At 44.6% G+C, this 16,581-nt stretch overlaps 2 protein-coding genes across 2 annotated transcripts in view; one reads left to right on the forward strand and one right to left on the reverse strand.

The window, feature by feature from the left end:
* Positions 1–12,652, forward strand: part of adamts7 (a disintegrin-like and metallopeptidase (reprolysin type) with thrombospondin type 1 motif, 7) — a 57,148-nt gene extending 44,496 nt beyond the window's left edge. Inside the window, exons 23-26 of the mRNA XM_080762805.1 lie at positions 1,247–1,423; positions 2,089–2,235; positions 4,343–4,526; positions 7,689–12,652. Coding sequence (XP_080618931.1) covers positions 1,247–1,423; positions 2,089–2,235; positions 4,343–4,526; positions 7,689–7,900 — 720 coding nt within the window. The 3' untranslated portion in view covers positions 7,901–12,652. The remainder of the gene's footprint in view (positions 1–1,246; positions 1,424–2,088; positions 2,236–4,342; positions 4,527–7,688) is intronic.
* Positions 12,653–13,751: 1,099 nt separating this feature from the next.
* calml4a (calmodulin-like 4a) lies at positions 13,752–16,366 on the reverse strand (the record flags this gene model as incomplete). Its single annotated transcript, XM_080762816.1, has 4 exons — positions 13,752–13,849; positions 14,677–14,865; positions 15,225–15,365; positions 16,360–16,366. 4 exons carry the CDS (start codon positions 16,364–16,366, stop codon positions 13,752–13,754), a joined length of 435 nt encoding a protein of 144 aa, XP_080618942.1.
* Between the last annotated feature and the right edge of the window lie 215 nt (positions 16,367–16,581).

Here is a 16,581-nt window from a genome sequence, read left to right on the forward strand (position 1 = left end):
GAGTCCTAGTAGAACATAGGGGAGTGGACCAAGGTGAGTCCTAGTAGAACATAGGGGAGTGGACCAAGGTGAGTCCTAGTAGAACATAGGGGAGTGGACCAAGGTGAGTCCTAGTAGAACATAGGGGAGTGGACCAAGGTGAGTCCTAGTAGAACATAGGGGAGTGGACCATGGTGAGTCCTAGTAGAACATAGGGGAGTGGACCAAGGTGAGTCCTAGTAGAACATAGGGGAGTGGACCAAGGTGAGTCCTAGTAGAACATAGGGGAGTGGACCAAGGTGAGTCCTAGTAGAACATAGGGGAGTGGACCAAGGTGAGTCCTAGTAGAACATAGGGGAGTGGACCATGGTGAGTCCTAGTAGAACATAGGGGAGTGGACCAAGGTGAGTCCTAGTAGAACATAGGGGAGTGGACCAAGGTGAGTCCTAGTAGAACATAGGGGAGTGGACCAAGGTGAGTCCTAGTAGAACATAGAGGAGTGGACCATGGTGAGTCCTAGTAGAACATAGGGGAGTGGACCAAGGTGAGTCCTAGTAGAACATAGGGGAGTGGACCAAGGTGAGTCCTAGTAGAACATAGGGGAGTGGACCAAGGTGAGTCCTAGTAGAACATAGGGGAGTGGACCAAGGTGAGTCCTAGTAGAACATAGGGGTGAGTCCTAGTAGAACATAGGGGAGTGGACCAAGGTGAGTCCTAGTAGAACATAGAGGAGTGGACCAAGGTGAGTCCTAGTAGAACATAGAGGAGTGGACCAAGGTGAGTCCTAGTAGAACATAGAGGAGTGGACCAAGGTGAGTCCTAGTAGAACATAGAGGAGTGGACCAAGGTGAGTCCTAGTAGAACATAGGGGAGTGGACCAAGGTGAGTCCTAGTAGAACATAGGGGAGTGGACCAAGGTGAGTCCTAGTAGAACATAGAGGAGTGGACCAAGGTGAGTCCTAGTAGAACATAGGGGAGTGGACCATGGTGAGTCCTAGTAGAACATAGGGGAGTGGACCAAGGTGAGTCCTAGTAGAACATAGGGGAGTGGACCAAGGTGAGTCCTAGTAGAACATAGAGGAGTGGACCAAGGTGAGTCCTAGTAGAACATAGGGGAGTGGACCAAGGTGAGTCCTAGTAGAACATAGGGAGTGGACCAAGGTGAGTCCAAAAGAGCCCTTTTGGTGCCCAGCATGCTTTCACAGAAGGCTTCTATGGAATCCAAATGACTGATAACTTTAATCCATGCTTTTCTTTCCACCTGCAGTGCTCTAAGAACTGTGGGTCCGGCGGGCTGTCCTGGCGGGAGGTCAGTTGTTTTGACCTGCGCGACCAGAGGCCTCTTCGCCCGTTCCACTGCCAGGCCATCTCCCCTCGGCCTCCGACCCGGGTGTCCTGCAACCCGCAGCCCTGTCTGGACTGGTACGCTTCGTCCTGGGGACCGGTGAGTACCGAACCGTAACCCTGGTCTGGTACACCTGGTCCTAGGGACCGGTGGACCAGTGAGTACTGGTCTGGTACACATGGTCCTGGACCTGTGTGCAATGCAAACGCACGTGCGTGCATGTGTGCGTGCGTGCGTGCGTGCATGCGTGTGTGCGTGTGATCAGCGGGCTGTTGGCATTTGCAGAGGGCCAAATTAGCCATTGGGCCAAATCGGCTAGTGTCCTAATAACGCAAACATTAAATTTACATTGACAATGAATGGATGATGTACGATGAAAGAGCGCCCCTCACTTCACACGGTCCCCCACAGCAGTCCAGATTCAAGATAAATATCAAACATGTTTGGAAATGATCAGAGCGGCCCCGATCAACTGGGATGGTTCAGATTGGATCAACTGGGATGGTTCAGATTGGATCAACTGGGATGGTTCAGATTGGATCTCTGAACACTCATGCTAGACGATAATGTATACCTGAGAATCACTTTGAGACAGAATGTGTTTGCACAGGGTTCAAAGAAACAAACGTTTGTGTCTGTCTGTGTCTGTATCTGTCTGTCTGTGTCTGTGTCTGTGTGTGTGTGTGTGTGTGTGTCTGTGCGTGTGTCTGTCTGTGTCTGTGCGTGTCTGTGTGTGTGTGTGTGTGTGTGTGTGTGTGTGGCAGTGCTCTGAAGTGTGTGGAGGCGGGGAGCAGCAGCGTATGGTCACATGTCCTGAGGAAGATGGGTGTGACAGTGACGTGTTGCCGGGCAGGATTCAACCCTGCAACGTCCAACCCTGTGAGCAGTGGATGACTGGATCCTGGGGACAGGTACACGCACCCACGCACGCACGCACGCACACGCACACACACACACACACACACACACACACACACACACACACACATACGGTACACATACGGTACACATAACCTACAGGGCCTACACACTGCCCCTGTGCAGATCACAGGACCGTCCCCGAACACAATAGAACACAATAAAGAATAGGCATATAGGTCTTAGCAGCAGTTGGCACAGCACAGCTCAGCCTGGCCCGGCTGTAAGAACACAATACACAGTGCAATAATACTAATAGTGAGGCAATAAGCACATCAATATAGGCCTAATGTTAGCTCTGGTCCCTAGCTCTAATGCTTTGTTTCTATCCTGCATTAACGCAGGGCAGAATCAAAGCATTAGGCCTATGGACACATCCTCGAGTGTAATATTGCGATTATACAGCTGTTTCCCTAAAAATAAAAAACACGTCAACTATAGTTTCATTATAACTAAGATATTTGATTAAAAAAATATTTTTTTTTAATGTCGGAGCGAAAATGTCCTGTGTAAACCATAGACTGTAAAAAATATGGACAAAGCGTTCCGCGGGTCTAACATGAACGTAAAATGAAGCCTGTCAGTCCTTGCAATGGAAGTCGCCATCTTTCTAGATCCGTTTGGGCCCAGCTGGCCCATTGGCTGGCCCAGACAACGAGGCGGGACTTCCCCCCTTCTTCTTCATTGGTTTTTATTTTGACTCGAGTGGGTGGGGGATCACGTTCATAGACTGTAACGGTAGCCACGCCCCTCAGAACATGCGCGACTTTATGGTAATTTCTTTTATAAATGGGACCATCATTTTCCAAAAAGAATATTATGACATTAGAAATGAGACTTTAAACTAGTGACTGGAAGCAAAAAGTATTCATGACCATGTTTATTAAGGTAATACAGTCTAGGTGAAGTTGGGCCCAAATACATGGACTTCTATGGGGCCATGGGGTTTTTTGAGCCCAATGACAGCGCCACAACAGGCCATTATATGAACTTTCATTTCCTTAGTGGCTTCACAAAATATCTGTCTGACTGCCCCCCTGGTGTAAACACCTAGCTTAGCTAGTAGCCACTGCCTGTGGGGACTGCCCAGCACAGCTGTTTTGATTAGGTGTGCGGTGTGATGCTCGTTTGAAGCACGGTTAGAGAGCTATTTCAACCAATCAGATTGCTCCCTCGAAACTACCTGTTTGTATGTCTGGTATAACTCATATATCAGGGATTCCACGGATGCCTCAGAATACTTAACACTTAAATTGACTAAGGCTTAAAATAATGAAGTAATGCTTTTTTGTTAAATAAACATTTGACCTCTTGTGTTATTGTCAGTTGTATTAAGAGAAGCTCACTGTATTATACTCAACTGTTCAATAATCCAGAAAAAGCAAAAAAAGGCAGTCAGGCCTCCAGCCAGAACTCTCCCCAAATAAGGTCAAACTGTCCCTGTTGACTGCAAACCATCCCACAATGCATTTTACTTGTATTATAACTTATTATTTTGCTGGTGAATATAATTCATATTTTACTTGGCGTGATGTGAAGGAGTCTGTAAGAGATTTTGAGAAGGGAGTGTTGGACCTGTTGTTTGTAGAAACAAGCTGACCTGTTTGAGCCTTCAATAAAAACCATTGGAGTAAATCAATTGTTCTTCTATGACTTTATCAAGGAATTTATGTTAACATCTTGCTCAATACTGACAATAGATAGATTTGTCACGTTGAGAACTCGTAGATCAACTCTTTTCGTTATTTTAAAAATGGGGCTAAGGTAACTTATATTTTTTGGCCACCCCACTATTTGTTTTCTAAAAAATATATATATATTTTTTTATCCCACGATTTTGTAACCCATTTTTCACCCCTGTGTCAATCAGCTAATGTGATCCTGGGCTCTACACACCCTCCACCAACCTAGTCCCCATATACACTATTTGTTTTCTGATGTTACGCCTCTTCCCCCATGCAGTGTTCTACTTCCTGTGGTGTGTTAATCAAACCATTCCCCCATGCAGTGTTCTACTTCCTGTGGTGTGTTAATCAAACCATCCCCCCATGCAGTGTTCTACTTCCTGTGTAGTGTTAATCAAACCATTCCCCCTTGCAGTGTTCTGCTTCCTGTGGCGTTGGCGTGCAGCGACGGCTCATCAAATGTGTCGACACCAAGGAGGCGGAGTCAGAAGAAGAGGCGGAGTCAGAAGAAGAGGTGGACCAGGCCAAGTGTGACCACGAGCCCTCACCCGAGAGCACGCAGGAGTGTCACCTGCACGAGTGCGACAGTGCCCCCACTGGTGAGTCAAATCTGTTTAAACTATGTGTATTTTATTTTGAGGACACTTCATCTAAATGTTTTGTTTGTAGAGAACGACACGCGTTATAGGGTCAGCAGAATTGGACTTGGAAAGTGGAATGGCGTGGCATTCTTTTTATGTAGGCGTGGCATTCTTTTTATCTAGGCGTGGCATTCTTTTTATCTAGGCGTGGCAACAGTGTTGGTTTGACAGAAATGTTTTTATTTATTTTAGTCATAATTATGGTGCAGATGCAAAGATCACAGGATATCTGTTGCTCCCGGTTATACCCATGGGTATGTTGTTGGTCATCTGGTAGAACTCTAGCCACGGGTCGCGGGATTCCCGCGGGATGGGATTAATTAAGAGTTTGTATTGATCCCATGCTTGGGACGGGACGGGAATGAAAAGTCAACAGGAGCGGGAATGACATCAATAGTTGATCATTTGCAGCGTTAGTTAGCAGTAAACGGCCTGATCCTGCTAACCAAAGGGTCAGATGTGTCCATTTCTGTAGTCATCTTTCAGTGAGCCAACACTGTTCTGACTGGAGGGGGAGTCGTTTTGACTGGCCTTAGCCGGACAGGGAGTGGGAGTCGTTTTGACTGGCCTTAGCAGGACAGGAGTGGGAGTCGTTTTGAGTGGGATGGGATCGGTAGTAATTCTACCAGGAGTGGGGGCGGGACAGGAGTTATTTTTCCCTCTGGCCTGCAGGGATTGGGACGGGATGGGATTTGTTTTCTGTGGGAGTGGGATGGGACATCAGTCTCTGGTTCCCATGTCCCACTGCCCAATCTGTTGTTTGCTGGGTTGGGGGGCAGGATGGATATGGGGTTAGTGGGTGAGTGGGTCAAAGATTGTGTGTGTGTGTGTGTGTGTGTGTGTGTGTGTGTGTGTGTGTGTGTGTGTGTGTGTGTGTGTGTGTGTGTGTGTGTGTGTGTGTGTGTGTGTGTGTGTGTGTGTGTGTGTGTGTGTGTGTGTGTGTGTGTGTGTGTGTGTGTGTGTGTGTGTGTGTGTGCGCGCGCCCGTGCACACACAGGAAGTGCTGTGTATTGAATTGCAGCTGTTGACATCTGGACCCTCCTCTGGTGTCATGGGGACGGGACTAATTATGTGTCTGTATCGAGTCACGTCACACACGTTTGAAAGTCGTTAAAAGTCACACAAGGTCAATGTACAATTGTACAGAACTTCATAACATTGGCTGTCAGCGTTATGTCTCAATAAAAACCTTTATAAAGAAGCTTTCAGTTCTTAGCTATGGACAATATTCACAGCAGTATATAATATTAGCCTACAATATAGGGTACAGAGGCTTTAGTTCCGACACTATTGTTGGTCCGACAGTCATCCTTTGTCCCTCTGTCAATCACAGTCCTCAGGGCAGACAGCAGTGGCGGAAGGTTCTTATAACGGCAGTGGGTTCATGCAGCCACGCCCCCCCCCCCCCCCCCCCCCAGCGGTGGAAAAAAAAGTTTTCAGCATGATCAATGATAAACAGTAAAGCAGTCGCTTTGTGGCGGTCGCTTATTGACGTAGGCCTACCATTTAAAGTAAGAGGAAAGTGTTTCTCCTTACAGCTATCCTTACAGTGGGTGCATATACTGCATATTGATATATTTTGCCAAAATGCCTGCAGTGGGTTCATTTGCGCCTCTGAACCCACGGAGTTGACGCCACTGGCGTAGGGGTCGAAGGGTTTGAGGGGATGTTCTTCCCCTCTTTTGCACTAGGTAGTTTTTTTGCTTTTTTTTGTACTTGAGTAGTATGCGGATTCCTCAACTTATTCTTAAGAGGAAACCGTTAGGGGTTCTCTGGAAATCTGTCACCGTGAACTTTGACTGTTTTGTGGATCTTATTTTGTAGTATTGTTCTTAGTGTTTCCTGTCTTCCAGTTACTGTTAGTTACCTTGTCGAACCTACCTTGTAATTTGTCAGTGTTTCCACCTGTGTCCTTTTAGTCCCCCAGCCTCAGCCTATCCTAGTGTTGATTGTATTTTGGTTCCACCTGTGCCCTATCAGCTATCCTGTGTCTATTTAAGTCCTTGCATTGTGTGCTTGTTGTTTCGTAGTTCCCTGTTGTGTGAGTTCCTGTATGCTTTCTGTGATGTTTCCCGCCTTCTTTGCCCTGTTTATGGAAGAACCTCAGATTATTTAATAAATCCTTTCTAAGTTTATTGCTCTGCCTGCTGTCTCCTGCATTTGGGTCCTCATCCGTACTCCCTCTTAACAAAATCATACTTTGAGATAGAAGCCCAGAGACCTGCACAGACCTGCTGTGTTGAGATCAAAGCCCACAGACCGTCCTAGACATACCTGCTGTGTTGTGAGTGGAATCCATTAGCTGCCTACAGCCTCTTCCATTCACAGCGTTCAACTATTCACCCACGCTGAACACACTGCCGGAAGGACTGGGCTGTTCCCCAACCTGGCAACCTGCCTCTCTTGCTTTTCTCTTCCAAGGTAGTCTTTTTTTTAAAAGAAGGAACCGACCTCAAACAACAATTTAAGATAACAGTATTTCAGTTATTTTATCTAGTACATGTCTTAGTATGAATAGACTTCAGACTCCTGTGACCCAGCGGGTAGAGTGGTCGCCTGGTCGGTAGAGCAGCCATAATGTGAACCAGTTCGATCCCAGGCTCTCCCAGAGTTAGTGTCCAAGTGTCCTTGAGCAAGACTCTCAACCCCTAATTGCTCCCGATGTGTGTGTGTGTGTGTGTGTGTGTGTGTGTGTGTGTGTGTGTGTGTGTGTGTGTGTGTGTGTGTGTGTGTGCACCATTAGTCCTGGCCACTCAAATACGAAGAGTAGCATGAGTTCCTGTTGAGGTGTAAAGTTACACGATCAATATTGTTCCAACATACCTTTGTATTAATAAATAGTTTGTGATATTAGACCCAAACCAGATGTTTAAAACACCCACAATGGAATCAATTGCTCTGTGCTTTCTGGTTTATACATTTTGGGTCGTCTATCCGTCGTCCAGATGGAGTCTGGGAATATTATCAGAATAATGTCAAATCTGTGAATACATTTCTCAGATTTGTCTGAGTATGGAGTAGGATCCAGGTGACCTCAACCCTGGAGGGAGTCTAGGGTTGACTCTCTCTCTCTCTCTCATTATAATTAATTGTCTATGTCTCTCTCTCTCTCTCTATCAGGGTGTGTGCGTGACAGACTGACGCAGCGGTTCTGCCAGACTCTGCGGTGGCTGGGCCGCTGCCACGCCCCCACCCTGCGAGCGCAGTGCTGCAAGACCTGTGGCGCCCGGCGTTCCCACAGGGGCCAGCGTTCCCAGGGTGCCCAGCGTTCCCATGGCGCCCAGCGTTCCCATGGCATCGCGCGCACCGCTCGCCCCCATGGCCGCCACTGAGGTGACAGTGAACTAACCTGACTCCACCTCCCAGATGGAAGAGACACTCGGCTTCACAACCTACTTCCATCTGGGATCTCCGTAGCCCAGGCTACTGATTGGATGGGACCGTCTGTCAATCATATCGGCGTTGTCTGTATGCTAGCTGCGATAGCAGGAAAGCGGAAACAACCCCCCCGCCCCCCGCAAACGACAAAAGTGTTAATACCGCCCCCATCTGGCCGGAGTCAGATTAACAGGTGAACAGCGCATCAATCCACATCCAACGCAAACTCTGTAGAGGTCGCGTACCTCACGGCACTCTGTAGAGGTCGCTCCACTATATTTATTCGAAAACTTTAGTTACTTTGTAGATTTAGATTATTAATTTCAAAACACACATTAAACCACCTCATGCCTGCGGCGGTGCGACGCATTGTGAGCTTGTAGATCTGCTATTTTCAAAGGATAATTTTTGTACATTTGAAAACCTGAAACGGGACGTTCTGCAGAATGAGTACCTTCTATTGTTGGTACTTTATGTACATATTGATGCCAATAATACCTTTGTACTTTTTACATTTTACTTGTAACAGAGTACCGGTATTTCTACATTGCAGTATTGAAGCTTCTACTGTGAGTAATAATGAATTGCATTTTTATGGCGCTTTTCTATGCACTACGTGCCTACTCAAAGTGCTTACAATGGTTCATTCATTTCATACATTGATTCTGCTCATCAGTGGCGGAAAGTTCTTATAACGGCAGGGGGTTCATGCAGCCACGCCCCCCCCCCCCCCCCCCAGCGGTGAAAAAAAAAAGAGTTATTTTTTTTCGGTTGGTACCTTATTTACAGTTTGTTAATGAACACAGTGTTTCAGTTCACAACGAAGAACACATTAAATTGTTTCAGCAACATTTCAACATGATCAATGATAAACAGTGGGTTCAGTCACGTCTTTGCCAAAATGCCAGGGGGTTCAGTCGCGCCTCTGAACCCACGGAGTTTCCGCCCCTGCTGCTCATGAATGGTTCAACTCTCTGCCATTTAAACTCTGTATGTGGGGAACTTATTCTGAACGGCAGACATATATATTTAACACCTATGATGTCTTCACTAATCAAGCCGGGATGTGCCTCGGACATGTATACATGTATTTTGGTCATTTTTTTGACAGCTCCCGTTGCGCTAGGCAACGTCTTGCACAGAGCTCCTGGACATGTTTTGTGCATGCGCCGTTCACTTCCTTGTTTACGGGCCGACAAATGTTGCTCATATCTCTGAATCTACGTCCCTCTCCGTGGTTTTGAACAGAACGCAGATGTTCTGTCCTAAACGTCTGACGTCACCAAGCATCTCGTTTTGGAATATTAACGCTTCTAAAAGAGAGATCAAGGTAGCGCGACGTAGTAATGGAAGATTAGACCTCCCGGTTTTTTGGGGGGGGAATGGAAGGCTGGGCTTTTCAGAGTGCCTCATCTGCTTGGCACTCTAGCGGCCTTTATTCTGAAGAACTCATAAGTGTTAAATGTTTCTGCTTGTGTACGGCAGACATATTTATTCTATTGGGTCCTTGTGTAAAAACAACAGAAAGAAAACTATATGGGAATGATTGTGACACAATGACACATTTTAGTTTTGCACTTTCTCTGTAGATAAACCTGTGGAATTGTATTTGTTTTCAGAGAAATGTAACTCCTCGTAGAGTTGCATTAAAGGGACGCGGTATGTATGACTATCTTACTAATTTAGCATGCGGTAGTCTCGCGTAGCCAGACGACTATTCCACGTGCTATTCCCAATGCGATGCCTCCCGAAATCCGAGCAAGAAACCTGGCATTTCCGTTCAGGAAAATATATTTTAAAATACCTTTACATATTATTTTTTAATATGCATTTCTGAAAAGCAGCAAGCTATAGATTCTTAGATGATTTTGATTTATATTAGGATAGATTTGCGCGACTTATTTTACTCGTGATCAGAGCTTCCGTTGCTCCAGACTGTATGACGGAAGCATTTATATTTCACTCATGATCAGAGCTTCCGTTGCTCCAGACTGTATGACGGAAGCATTTATATTTCACTCATGATCAGAGCTTCCGTTGCTCCAGACTGTACGGCGCAAGCATTTATATTTCACTCATGATCAGAACTTCCGTTGCTCCAGACTGTACGACGCAAGCATTTATATTTCACTCATGATCAGAGCTTCCGTTGCTCCAGACTGTACGACGGAAGCATTTATATTTCACTCATGATCAGAGCTTCCGTTGCTCCAGACTGTATGACGGAAGCATTTATATTTCACTCATGATCAGAGCTTCCATTGCTCCAGACTGTACGACGGAAGCATTTGAACGTTGTGGGAGGCAACAGCCTGGTCACACGGGACCAGGGGTGAGCTGACGGTAGAGCTATATCCAGGGCGCCGCCCTGCAGGTAGTATAGCCGTATGACAGTTTTCTCACCTCGCTAACAACGACGATTGACGCTGACTGTCACAGCTTGAAACGATAGGAATGACCGACCTTGGAAGCATATCGATGGTGACGGTCTACTGTAAAGTACAGTAGGTGTCACATGTTCTGACTGAAACAGTCAAAATAGTTACATATAACAGTGATTCATGAATTCATGAAATGACAGAAATAGCGTTTGGAAGGTAAATGCATAATTATGACACCGCTAAAGTTTCCCCATTATACAAGCAAATAGGGAAAAATAAATATATAGGCCTACAGTGTATTGTGGGTTAATAATAGGTCTACATTTAACCCCCTTGTCGCCATGACCCGCGGCACCGCGGGTCATCATAATCATCCTTTGATAGCTGAGCCCGCGGCGCTGCGGGTTATCGCTTTATATCAGCAGAAGCCAAACACATACCTCTAACTGCGCCCCGGTTGCTAGGCAGGTTGATATGTCCCTCCAGGCACAAGGAGAAATGTGCACGCACCCCATTGGAATCCACTCATTATGATTTATTTCCTGCCTGTTTTCTCTGAAAAATACTAGTCCAAATCCTTCTTTTTGTCAAATCCGTCCGGCGTATAGACTATTCCGGAGAATAGTGACTTTTGATCTCATTGCGGCCGACATATTGTTTTTAATATTAGCTACAGATGAAGCTCAACCACGCGATGTGTACAATGCACTCCTTTGATTGCAGCATTACATTCAACGGTATATTTGTTTGCGTAAGCTGAAAGCTAAATTAATGTACGTTGTGTGTTTTCCCCCCGAACATGGTACAAAACCTGTGCTATATGTATCATTTATGAATACTTTGTTTTTATAACAATAATAGTTTTAATTGCTTAGGATTTTGTTTAACAACCTCGCAGGGCTGTGTCAGGAAGGCTCAAGCATTGCCTCACCATCGTAACATCTTGACTTTTTTTATATTATATATCACAAGGAAAATGCAAATGTGAAACTGATGCTGCAACGATAATATGGTGCTAATTAGCCAAACAGGCTTCAAACATACTATTTGGGACGGGTATTGCCTTATCTACTTGAAGAATAGCATGTCATTGAATATTTTTTGCCACTTCATTTATTCTAAATGGGAAAATAATTATAATAAGGAAAAGGAAAAATAAACTGCTTACCAGGGGTCATCACCATGCTGGTCTGTGGTGGACATTGTTGTCACTGACACATACACAATAATATCACCAATACAAAGCAAAGTTCTTTGTTTACCCAGGGAAATGGACTAAGCCAAGGACTTGTTTACAGCCACACCCTGCTCATAGAACATTTCATGGTAGGGGTCCAATGCCTTGCTCAAGGGCACTTCAGCGGTGGTAATTTTAACGTGCCGGTCCGGGGAAGCGAACTGGCGACCTTCCGGTATCAAGACCGCTCCGCTAACCGTTCGGCCACCGCTGCCCCACCGACATACACAATGAGTAGACAATAATATCACCAGAACTCATGAAAGAGTTGGCCCTGAATGACCATAACAGGTCTGTATCTCAGAGTACGAATGGAACCACATTACTGTTACTGTTTTGTCAGTAACTAATGTTACTCTTAAAAAGCGTACGCATAATAAGCTTTGGCTTCAGCCTACACCTTTTCGGTGCTAAACCTGACCTTATAACACAACTGTCTTTAAAAATGTAAAAATGTAAGTACCGAAATAAACTATTCGTTCAAACATCGACTTGCAGGATTAAGGGGGTCCTTGCAAAACATTTGAGAACGACTAGTACCACTATAGTACCAGTAACCACTAGTTGGACTCCCGACGTGCCATACATAGGCTATACTGTCGTACGTAAATCAGTATTCTGAAGAAAACCTAGAGATCAAAATAAGAACATTATAATGGTGCGTAAAAAAGAAATTCAAACATTTGCCACCAAGTCTTTGCCACGGAACAGACACATTTTTCTGTGTACGGACATGTTGGTGACCTCTGGTGGTTGTTTGGTAGATGGCGTAACGTCTGCTCTCAATAATGTAAAGTGGAACACGAACAGTAAGCCTGAAATATGAATCATGTTTTATATTTTGTATGACTGTCATTATTTCCAATGTCTTTGTTATAGAGGATTACGATTCCTAAATGACTAGAATTATTCGCATTATTATTATTATTATCGTGTTGACTTTATTCATTCATGTATGCATTAGAATGAGTGATATTTACTAATGCAAATACGTACACGTATACTGCAGTTTAGGCTGCAGTTCAGAGTTGTACGTTCGTACAGCAGGGATTTTCATAATAAAAGCGCTCCATGGCGTCAGAACCTGACTCAAAGTGGCAGCTGTGCTGTTCAGTGTTTTCAAGTCCCTTAACCCTAGACGATTATATTTTTGCAATTTTCATAATGTTGCTGATGTCCCTGATCTTTCCTACAGGCAGGTGTTGGGGGTGAATTTCACCCGTGTTTAGTGATAGTGTCGTAGAGGAAGAAATCCCATACACATTTATTTTATTTTATTATTCACTGGACCATTCTCACATGTCTTAGGAATGGGTGGAACAAAGGAGAAGTTCCCAACTTCCTTTCAGGGTTTTTTAGGAATATTTAAAAAATTATATGCACGTTTTTCATCAATGTTTTTGTCCGGGCCCAAATATTTTTGTTTATTGTCATGATTTGTCACCATCCACGTTTGGCTTTGACTGAGGCTTTAAAGGTCTTTAAATAAATACTTTTTGAAACGTCTGTGGGGAAAATGAACGGGAAATTATCTACCTGGTGCCCTCGTCCTCCTGAAAGTGGCGGGACTGCGACGCTCTATAGAAAAGATTGTGTTTTCTTTGAAAGCACAATCTATCGTTTTAAAATACTGCGATAACATTTACTAATTTGACATCAAGATTTCCTGCTGACACATGATTGTACAGATTCTCCATTCATTTTCTCTATAGGCTTTTCAAAAAGTATTTAATTAAAGACGGTTACGCCGCGGACAAAGCCAACTCAGATCGTGACAAATCATGACAATAATTACAATGTTTTGGGCCGATCAAATAATTAGTAAGATGAAAAACAAAACTAAATGGTGTTGTATCCTGCCTTTATTCTCTTCTTTCAAATTATTTGATCGGCACAAAATATTGTGTTTGTTGTCATGATTTGTCATGATCCGAGTTGGCTTTGTCCGCGGCGTAACCGTCTTTATATAAATACTTTTTGAAAAGCCTATGGAGAAAATGAATGGAGAATCATTTCCTGGGCCACTCGTCGTTCGCCTGTGTCTGCGACGCTCTATAGCACTGATTTATAACACCCCCCGCCCCACACACACGCGCACGAACACTCGTGCACACACACACAGACGTAAAGGTTTGAATAGCACTGATTTATTAAATAAAACAATAAAAAGGAGCTTGGCGCTGACACTCAGTAGTCGACGGGCGGCAGCGTCACCATCCTGGTAAACTCTTCATAGTTCACCGTGCCGTTTGGTTTGACGTTGGCCTCTCGGAACAGGTCGTCCACTAATAGAAACAAAGAAAGAGTCGAGCTTTATTGCCACATCACAATATTACGTCAAGCATAAGGTGGGTGAAGGTAATAATTACCATGGTTTGGTTCAGTAACAGGGGTTCTCTGGCCTAGCTAGGGCTGCTCTGCGGTGACATGCAGGGCATAAGGGCTACGCTTGCATGCGGGTCCTTTGTCTAAGGCAAATTTCTTCCTCGGGAGACAAATAAAGCTTGAACTTTAACTTTAGCATGTCATGCTTTAGCTATTGAAAAATAGCAGATCTACAAGCTCATAGCGCGCCACCGAGTGGCGCGCTACGAGCTTGTAGGTCTGCTATTTTTGAAAAATCGAAGAACGACAGACATAGAAACAGTTTCAGAAAACTGTCAGGATGTAGAAGACATTTTTAGAATCTGATCTCAGGTCAGAATGGGTTAATAGGCCTACTTGTCCCATGGTGGCGGCGGTGGTTCAAGGGCTCTCCCAGCAGGGGGGGGCACAGGGGGGGGGGGGGTTATAGGTCGTATAAGGTCGTATAATAATAGCCTGTAATATCTGTGAGAACTCAATGGCTAAGTTATAGAATATAAACAACTAAATAAGCTTGTAGATCTGCTATTTTCAGCATGCAACCAAGTGTAAAATCGACCCTTATAGGATCCCATCAATCCGCCAAAACAAACATTTTAGTCGACAAAATGAAATAAAACAAAATTGCTCTGAAGAATCAACACTGTAATTGTTCTCCACACTTTCAGGATCATGGAGAGAATCTCCAACCTTCTTTGTGGGTGAGCTTCTCGCCCAGCTGGGTGAGTTTGGTGCGTTTAGCTCTAACCTTCTTTGTGGGTGAGCTTCTCGCCCAGCTGGGTGAGTTTGGTGCGTAGCTCGGCTGCCTGGATGTAGCCTTTCTTCTGCTTGTCGCTCATCCTCAGGGCCTCCAGGATCTCCGTCTTGGGGTCTTCCTGCTGCATCTGACGGTGCATGATGGTCAGGAAGGTGGAGAAGTCCAGCGCGCCCGTCTTATCTGCAGAATGTTACAATCCAGAATACACAAAATCTATGTAAAGGTACAGTATGTGAAATTCACCCAATCACGTACAATCTATGTAAAGGTGTGTGAATGGATGAATGTAATTTATGTAAAGCGCCTTGGATTAGTAAGTTATTAAGCCTTGCCGAGCCATGAGGCCCATATAGGCCCATAGGGCAGGAGCCTATCTCCTGTTTCTGTAGCCATGAGGCCCATAGGGCAGGAGCCTATATCTCCTGTTTCTGTAGCCATGACTCGAGGTTATTATTTTACTTTACATTAAAGCTTGTGATCTATATCCATAACGTACCACACTGACATGACATCATTATATTATGGACCTGGTACAGTACCTATCTTATGGACCTGCAGGTGTCTCTCGATCTCGCTGAAGGTGGGGCTGGTTCCGAGGCAGCGCATCACGGTGATCAGGTCCGAGGTGGGGACCTTTCCCTTCTGGTTCTTGTCGTACAAGGAGAAACATTCCTTGAATTCTGCGGGGATGAAAAATAAGGCAAGCGTCGCATTACCCTTGCAGGATGCTGTGTGTGTGTGTGTGTGTGTGTGTGTGTGTGTGTGTGTGTTTTATTATAGATCCCGCAGGCGTGTCCATATTACACCTGTTCTGGCCTCTCTTCACTGGCTCGTGTTGGAGTTGATTTTAAGATGTTATTGTTTGTCTTTAATATCACTGAACGGTCTTTCTGGCACCTCAGTATCTCTGTGATCTCATAAAGGTTTATACTTCCTCAAGGAGTATAAACTGCAGGCCTAGCTGTGTGTGTGTAAACCCTGAGTTGTGAAATGTGCTTTATAAATAGAGTGGATTGGATTGGCAGTATGCATGATGCACTCATTGAACAAGTGACCTGTGCTACTGCTATATCCACACACAGCACAGCATGGAGTGCATGCTTCCTGTTTATTGCTGTGAACCACTACTGTACTGTACTGTACATGTGATGAATGTAAACAGGATACAGGCTGGGATGAGATCCCACCGCTCTGTGGAAGGAGAGGAAAGGCATCCTCCGGGTTGGAACCACAGTGAGAAAGGATTCCAATCGTCCGTTATGATTATAACTGTGTTGTAGTTTTTCTTTCTAAGTGGTGTGACCGACTATACGTGGCCCGCAGGGAGTGCATAGGAGAGGAAAATGGAAATCATGAATTTCAATATTTCTTGAGGATGTTATTTATTTTACTTTTATATTATGTTACTTTTTATAGAAAGTAGTGATTGATGACAGAATTGCATTTATAAAAGTAGTGGGTCACATTCAGAGTGACAAGATTGACCTTTTTATTATTTTACTTTACATCTGGGATGAATGAACAAAACGTCTGGGCTTCTCAGTGACTGATTATTATGGTGACATAAGAATATGGCCAATTAAAGCTTGTGATCTATAACGTACCACACGGACATGACATCATATATTATGTTCCCATAATTCATGTTCTTCTTCTCAGGTGACTAAAACTCACTGTTCATGGTTTAAAAAACAAACACCAACTTACCATTGATTTGACCTGGCGTGAAAAACTTGGCCTGTGGAGAGGAGTCACTTATTATTTATCATGTTAAGAGGAGTCACATATTATTTATCATGTTAAGAGGAGTCACCTATTATTATTTATCATGTTAAGAGGAATCACCTATTATTTATCATGTTAAGAGGAGTCACTTATTATTTATCATGTTAAGAG

Source organism: Protomyctophum bolini, assembly GCF_963924005.1.
Source record: "Protomyctophum bolini genome assembly, chromosome: 1".
In the NCBI taxonomy this organism is placed as follows: Eukaryota; Metazoa; Chordata; class Actinopteri; order Myctophiformes; family Myctophidae; genus Protomyctophum; species Protomyctophum bolini.